At 35.2% G+C, this 8,602-nt stretch overlaps 1 protein-coding gene across 1 annotated transcript in view; it reads left to right on the forward strand.

Annotated features, from left to right (window-relative positions):
- Nucleotides 1-7,860, forward strand: part of SLCO4C1 (solute carrier organic anion transporter family member 4C1) — a 31,999-nt gene extending 24,139 nt beyond the window's left edge. The window contains exons 9-13 of the mRNA XM_040541592.1: nt 466-619; nt 2,423-2,610; nt 4,551-4,615; nt 5,758-5,895; nt 7,018-7,860. Coding sequence (XP_040397526.1) covers nt 466-619; nt 2,423-2,610; nt 4,551-4,615; nt 5,758-5,895; nt 7,018-7,142 — 670 coding nt within the window. The 3' untranslated portion in view covers nt 7,143-7,860. The remainder of the gene's footprint in view (nt 1-465; nt 620-2,422; nt 2,611-4,550; nt 4,616-5,757; nt 5,896-7,017) is intronic.
- The last annotated feature ends 742 nt before the right edge of the window (nt 7,861-8,602 follow it).

Consider the following 8,602-nt stretch of genomic DNA (forward strand, 5'->3'; position numbering starts at 1 on the left):
AACAGGGTTAAAACTTGCAGAAATGCAATGGGTTTGCAACTCGAATCCAAAACAACAAAAAACTTGGAATATGATTAATAGAATAAACGTCACCAAATACTGGGTTTAATCTTGCTGCATTTTTCTTAAACCTTACAACTCAATTTACTCAATTTAATATGTATGTAGGAGAGCGGAGACAGAAGAACTCAGTTGAGACATGGAGTTTTCATCTGTTTTGTGAATGTATTGTGGAGAAATAATCTATGGAAGTAATAATAGCACAAAATAGCTATGTGCAGAATAAATGGGAATTTCTCCTAGAGTTGCATGTAGCTACTAGGAATATTGGTTTGTTTTTGAACAATTGTGTACATAAATAATCTGAACTAAATATTTTGAGATTTATTATCCTATATATACTATATTGCTTATTTACATATCTGCTGGTTTAATTTTTTATTAAAAAGCCTATTTACTTTCCAGAACAGGCATGCTATATAACTTAACAGCACCATGTAATGCTAACTGCAAATGCTTGCGTTCTACGTACTACCCAGTTTGTGGCAGAGATAAAGTCCAGTACTTTTCTCCATGTTACGCAGGATGTACATCATCTCTTCTTACCAACATGAAAAAGGTACTTTATCTTATGCAGGTAGCTGACCTGGTCTGTTTTTGTTTCATACAAAATGTATTAAATGTGGAAAGCATTCTTCCCTTAGTATGCCAGTAAATCACAGTATTTCTGAAACTAAGTGGTAATTACTACAGGAAAAATTGATGTGGATTGGAAGCAAATATTTCAGTAGGATGAATGTTGATACGCTTCTCACTTGTGCAGTGTTGCTTCTACTAAACTTTCTACTCTGAAAATACATCAAACCTGAGTTTACTTTGAATAAAGGTGGCAGTAAGAAAAATAGGAATCAGCAACTGCCTTGACATAAGCTGCAGTACTTACCTAGATCTTTAAGCATAATATGTTTATTGCATGCATGGCAATCCGTGTCTGCAAACCTTGAATGTCAGTTTGCTCTGGTTGTATGCCATGAATGCGGTAAGCTAAAGCCATGAAAGTGGTGGTTATTATCTAGACTTTCCAGAATTGAGTCTTCTGCGCTTGTCTGTTTTGTACCAGTCTCTACTAGCACAAGAAACTCTTGAGCAGGGTCGTAGGCAGATAAGTCTTTAAAATGTAGGCAAGAAAAGGATGATGGTGACTACTTTCTGGTGAATGACTGAACACTTTAAATTCTACTTTTTTTTGAAAACAAACTTGAGTGGATTTAAATGAAGAACCTGAAAATATCCCATTTGTTAACATCCTTACAAAAGGAATTCATTACTTCTGTTCTTTTCCACTTAAGTTTTTGAGTAGAGATCTTTTTCCTGTCAAGTACAACCTGCTGTGAAAACCAGCTTGTTTATAACCAAGACTATAGAGACAGATGACCTGAGACTTTCTAGCTCTCTGAAGAATGTGGACTGTTGCAGTTTTTAGTTTGTTCTCCTGCTGTAACTGGATAATTTTTACTAAGCCCGAAGAATGTGGCTTAAGGAAATAGTGGCATAAATAGATTTGAATCTAAAGAGTGACACTGTTTTAGCGTAACAATTTTTTTTGTAGTTAAAGTTGCTTGGAGTAAAACTTTTTTCAATTGAACAGAAATAATCAGCAGATTTGTTTAATAAGGTAACAGTTAACACCAGCTAACTTCAGTACTGGAAAAACACTTTCTGAGAACCATGTTAGAGATGGTTTGTTGTAAGGGAACTTCAGCTTTTGTCAATACTTTGTTTAGAAGTGAAACATTGCAAATGAAACATTTCTTTCATCTGGAGAAAGAAAAAAGGGACACTCTAACCAGTGACACCCTACATGGCATTTTATAATATTTGTGAGGAGATTTGTTTGAAAATTGTATACTTTCACAATTATATGTAAAAATAAAACTAGGTTTGAAGACTCTGAAGCTTGCCCCTTCCTAATTATAAACAATGTTTGGTGCTGATTACCTTCACTGATGGATAATAGGACTTGAGTGTGAAAGCTAGCTTTTCAAGTTTTATTTTGCTGGTCTTGCATAATGTCATGTATTGCATATGACTGTGGCTCTAGCTGTAGGATCTGCCTTTAGTTTTATGCCTCTTATGTTTGTCTCAACTTCTTACACAAAAAGAGACTGTCACTGTCTTTTTATATCAAAAAACAGACATAGTTGCTGTTCAGGTGAGCTGGATCAGTCAAGTTGTGCTGAACCGGTTTTAAAAATGAGGGTTACCTGTTATCTGATCATGAGGAAGTAGACTGTTTCCCATACTGTAAAGTAAGTTTATTTTCCTTGTATTCAGTGGGATGCAGAGATACTGAACATCTACAATGTTACTGTCACTCTTTGTCACTCTTAGAGCTAAATTTTGTTTTACAAATTATTTGTAGGCTTACTACAACTGTTCCTGTATTGGGAAGCCGAAAAGAGAAAATGGTTCAGAAGACATTCTCTATGAAGCTATCCCTGGGAAATGTCCAACACGATGCACAGTTTTACCTTTATTTCTGATCTTCTTCTTTTTTGCTGTTGTTTTTACATTTATGGCTGTTACTCCAACAACTGTGGCCATTCTCAGGTAAGTTTTTGGGCTCAGAGGAAAAAAGCATTTTAGTGAAAACTATGATCAGCGAAATCTAATTCATTTCGTTTTGGAGTACGGATGCAATGTGCAGGGGGATTTCCTGTTGTATTATTTTGTGCATAAGGCAGGCAGTACTTGAAGCAGAGGACGGTCATGTCACTGTTTACTATTTCTATAGTTACATTTGCTTAGCAGATACTCTTTGAATTTGTAAAAATAACTTTTTCCAACTTGTAGCAAAAGTAAAAAGTTCCCTTTCTCATGAGAGCACTCTTTTGGCTGCTTTTCTGAAAAGAATAAAGAGTAAATATGCCATGTGCTTGGATGAAGAAAGTATTCAACTACCCTGTGTACGTAGTTCCAGTTTTTCAAAATTTACCAATAAAATAAAACAGTAAATAGGTACTTAATTCTCACTCCTTGACTCCTATCTCAATTGGGTTCTGATGTACAAAATTGTACTGACAGGAACTGTAGACTACCTATCATATTAATGTTGTAATAGGGGGATTCTATGACAGTCATTAATATAAAATCTGACAGCATGTATGTGTCTTAACTGCTGGCTTGGCTGCTTTTCAGATCCCTAACACTCTAACATTCATATGCATGAAAGCTAGATATACTTTTTTAGTGGAAGTGGAGCTGTTTCACTTTGTTGAAATGTGACTTGCACCTCCAATATTTGTGGAGAGAAAATATTCGTGATGAATAGACATGCATACTGCTCACATGATGCTTGGGTGAGGGGGAGCTGTTACTTTTTTTGTCAGGTTTCAGGGTGGGGGTGGGATGAGGAATGATATTCTGCAACTTTACTTTGTAGTAATCTCCTGGTTAGGGTTGGTGTAAACCTGGGCTTAAGAATTTGTCCTGTTAGTTTGGCTACAGAAAAGTTACATGATCCTCAGAATTGAGCTCACAATTTTATTCTGTTAATTCTAAGCAGTAACATTTGGAATTTGGAATCTTTTATATAAGCTGAAATGCTGAAACAGTTTCTGATGAGGACTGTAGAGCAGTTTAAAAGTTGAAATAATTTAAATAGCTAAATGTGAGTTAAATGACTATAGAATATTCTATCTCTTCAGCAAGCTTATTCTGTACACATTGAAGTGTAAATCTAGGTGTTTGTGACAGTATTCAAGTGCTAGAAATAAACACCCACACTATGCAAGACTGCTCATTCTCCTACCTGTGTTTGCCTTTATGGGTAAGGGAATCCTAACAGTGGCTAGTGCTAACTGCTCATTTTAGATGAAATACTTCAATATACGTGCTGCAGTATGAGTAAACAAAATGCTGCAGAAACTTAGTTGTATAAAAGAGGTAGATCAGCTTGTGTTAATCTTTGTGTAGTATCTTTAAGACATTATCAGGATAAAATGTTTGCTGCTAAGGAAATATCTGAAAGAAATGGATAGGAGGTAAATTTTACTAGTTGTTATGTTAGAAATGATATTGACTTCTATAAGATAGTCACCCAACCTTATAATTAATCACTTCTGGCGTATGTAAAGGTTTTAAGGGTGTTGTGCTGTAGCCTAGTCTCAATTATGTATTGCTTCTTCACGCACAGTAGCTCAGGACTAACATTCTGGCACTGTCCTTAAACTTGTTTAAACGGTTGTTCTGTGGAGATGTTCAACAGTGTATCAGGGTGCTGATACTAAACTAGATTTTTACTTAGATTGCTTTGTTAAACTAGTTTAATTTCTGTTCCTTTAACCTTTTATAGAAATTGCTTTTATATTTATGTATATAATATTCATTGGTCAAAGAATCTCAAAGTCCTTTAGTTATTTGTTCTGCACACAGGATTTCTAAAACCCTGTGAAAAGAATATTAAGCTAAAGCATATTCGCTGAGGAATATAGCTGAGAAATGGAACAGTTAAAACTTGTTTTCTGTATTAAATTGTGTCTTGTGTACAGATGTGTTCCAGATAAACAGCGTTCATTTGCTCTTGGAGTACAGTCAGTATTTCTACGACTACTGGGTATGACTTTCTTGTTGAAACTCCTGTTTCTCAGTCTCCTTTTGACATTTTTCTAGACTTCAACGTGATGTATTAAGAAGTTTTCAGAAGGGTGTGTAGCAGCCTTTTGTTGGCTTAGAAAATGTACTTGTTAGAAGGCAAATGCTATCAGAATTCAAATTCATTTTAAATAGGGATGCATGTCCATTTTAGCCTTTCTTGTTATTATATGCAAGAACAAAATATCAGTAAATGTCATTCTTTCAGCAAAAGGCACCTTCTGTCACTTTCTCCAAAAGGAAGCACACTCTAAAGGTTGATGGAAATTTTACTAAGAGCTTGAACTGCCTGCAGCGACTGTAGTTAAAGAAGGCAGCAATTAACAGCATTACTACTGATAAGATATTTATGCTATAGACTTAATGGATCATGCAGGGACCCTAGATAGAGGATTTGTAGTGATGACATAGCTGCATGTTTCCTCAAGAACAGCTTAGGCCTTGAGCAGGTTAGGTAGACATGCAGTGATGTACCTCAAGCGTTTATAGTAAAACTGGCTATAACTGGATGCAAACCACCTGTGATTTATAAAGCATTGTTGTGATAAAAATCACACAAATGTAGTGAATTCTAAGCAGGAATAATATTAAATGACATTCATTCTACATGAAATTTTTCCTAGAAGCTTGACTACATCAGAGTAATGGGAAAATAATACATAATTGAACACATTAACATAACAATATTTTGTTCCTCTGTATTTGGAACAGGTTAGTGTGTGTTACGCAACGGGACTTTCTTTTCCTTCCATTAAAATCCTACTTCAATAATTACCTGTTTTATCCCCTAATGTTAATTACACTTTTCCAATGAAAACTGAAAAAGTTATGAAAAGCTCAAGTCTTTGAAAAAACTCGCTTGGTAGAGCTGGAGCTGTACATATAACAAATTCTGTGCATCCTATTTATTCACTGAGATCAGTTGAAGAGATGCTTGCTATGTAATTAATACAAGCATTTTAGCTGAAGTCATGGGACTTACCTTTAGTGTGTGGCTCTCCCACCTTATCTTCCCCACCAGCTTGACACTTCACAGTATGCATTAAGATCAGGTAAGACTATTCCAAACACTTAACATTTCAACATGTTGTCATGTTTTTTTAGGTACTATCCCTGGACCAATTTTGTTTGGTGTTGCAATAGATAACAGTTGTACTCTGTGGGATATTGATGAATGTAAAACTAAAGGAGCCTGTTGGGTGTATGACAATGAAAGAATGGCGTATCTGCTGATGGGCATAAGTAAGTGACTTCTTTATATTAAACACATGTACAGGGTAATATGCTGACCTTGACTCTTAGAAGGAGTTGTTTTAAAACAACATTCAACTTTTGTTGTCTTAGCAGTGGTCTTTAAAGAAAACATCATCAGCAATAACAAAAACCTTTGTTTTCCATAAACAGAAAAAGCAAAATACTGGGGGAAGGAGCAAGACTCCACTAACTGGTTCTAAAAAAAAGCCTATATAAAAATTTAATCACAATACAAAATTGTTTTACTTTTCAAGTCTCTTTTTTATTGTCACACTTTATTTACTGAATTTTAAGGGCTTAGTACACATTTCGGTCTTAACTATTTTGGCCTGCTGACAGCTTAAGGTGTAAGAGGAACTCACTCTTTCCATATTTCATTTCTTTTTATTCAATTAACAACATGAAAATCTCTGAACAGTAGACAAATTTTTTCCCAACTTGTCTAACAAGCTGCTCCTTTCAAGTGTATGTATGTCTTGGGGAGGGAAGGCAGGCTAAGCTTACATTTGTGATAAATGCAGTTGTCATATCTTCTAGTAATTGTAGTACTTAAAGTGCATAAACTGAACTGCTAGCATCTAATCTTTAAACTGAAAAATCAAAAATCTTAACTTCAGGTTTCAGTATCTCTCAGGTATATTTCAGTGATAGAATATAATCCCACCCAAAGTTGGTCAAAACACCAGTCAGCACCACTGGTGGGTAAGTTGAATAACTTTTTAAGATAGCTGAGGAAGAATACTTATCAGGCCTGTTGTACATGGACAGTTCTAGTTTGTGGCAAATAGAATACTGACACAACAAAGAACAGTAGTGAAGCAAGAAATAAGGAAGACTTGCACTTTAGGCTAGAATGGGGTGAAGAAATACAGAACTGAAGTAATGGCAATAGCAGCTGCTGTAAGCAAGAACCAACAGGCAGATGCGAGGTCTAAAGTCAGTCGAAATACTGACTATACCTGCCTTTTGCTCATCTAAAACACTGAAATTCATAGTATCAATTAAAAATTCAATTAAAATCTTACAGTATAATTCAATGTGTGAAACTTTATGAATAGCTGAAATGTTTTTGTCTCAACATTGAAGGATTCTTGTATTCTTTGCATTCAGGTGCTGCTTGCAAAATCGTCACAATCATCTTTGTGATCATGGCAGTATTTTTGTATAAGCCTCCACAAACAAGTCCGGCCCTGTCACAAAAGGATTCAGAAATGGTGGCTGCTATACACACATAAATTGTGAGCAAATCAGGGAGTTTCAAAAGAAGCCAATAAGAGTAAGCACTGTTAAGACACTTATACCAAAGTTCTTGTACAACATTAAATATAAAATATAATATTTAATTCTTGAACTTTAAACTATTTATGAATGTGTATAGTGTTCTTTAATTTGCTGAATGTGATATTTAGTATTCCGTTCTGTATATCCAAAAAAAGCCCTTACATTTCTAGTCTAATTTCGAATGTTGAAGCGAAACAAGGTAGAATATTCCAATCAACAAATGGCAAAAATGAGCTGAACTGGACTGACAGTGAGTCACATTTTCCCTGTTTATATAGTAATAATACTTAAGGGAGGAACTCTACTGGGAGAAAATGTGGAACTTGATACGTTAAAGGGAACTGTCAATGTTTAAAATGGGGATTATTTTTATGTGCACATTGCCTGGGCTAGTACTTCAGATATGGATTTTGACTGTAGATACACTTGGGAGCATGCAAGTATGGACATGTTTTAAATATTCTTACATGTTATCCTAATGGCATTAATTCACTTTTTAGTATTTGTAGAAAACTGTAAATAGTTATAGGTAGCTGCATTTTTGACAGCAGTGTTTGTTAATTTAAGTGCTTTAGTTTCTATTTGAAATATATACAGAAAGTTGCTGTCAAGCTTCTTTCTTTAGGGAATGTCAACATTTTTCTATAAACTTTGAAAATAAAACCTATTTTCTTAAACTTCTGTGTATGTTGTGTCACTTCTATGTGAGTGAGTTGAGAAGCCTAGGAGTCAAAGAAACAAAAAGCTGGAAAACAGCAAATAAGTATACCAGCATCAGAAGCAGGAAAACATGACTTTAGTTATCCTGTTGACTTGTTTACTGCATACTATTAAAGCTCTTTATGTTTCACGTGACAGATGTGACTTAGCCACTCTTACTGGGTATTAAACTGCATTGCCTTCTGCTGAAATACCATTCAATATTGATTGGGTTGTTTTAATAAGCAAGATATTCTCTGCACTTGCTTTAGTTAATGTGAACCAACTATCTTGTGCACTGGTAGTGCATGCCAGTTCTATGTAGTGATGTGTACCCATCTTCTGTGTTTACATGAACTCTGCTTATTGACTCCACCGAAACTTCAAACAAGTACTACAACAAAGTTTTGTAGCAAATAAGTCATATTTCATCTGTCTCTCCAAATGTAGTACTTAAACTAGGCAGATGTAAGTAGACAGCTCAAGAGAATCCTGCAGAGTTATTCAGATAGAGCTGTTCAAGGGGGGAGGAGGAGAGGTTTGAGCGGAAGATGACTATACAACCTTAAAGCACAAGACTTCATCTTTTTAAGACAGGAGAAAAGTGGTAGAAGACAATTGAACTTAGGCTTTCTCTAGTTGAAAAATTCCTGATAACACAGCTGCCTTATGAATGGACTTCCACTGAGGTGGCTAACTTCCCTTGAACAAACTA

Source organism: Cygnus olor, chromosome Z (assembly GCF_009769625.2).
Source record: "Cygnus olor isolate bCygOlo1 chromosome Z, bCygOlo1.pri.v2, whole genome shotgun sequence".
Taxonomy (NCBI): domain Eukaryota; kingdom Metazoa; phylum Chordata; class Aves; order Anseriformes; family Anatidae; genus Cygnus; species Cygnus olor.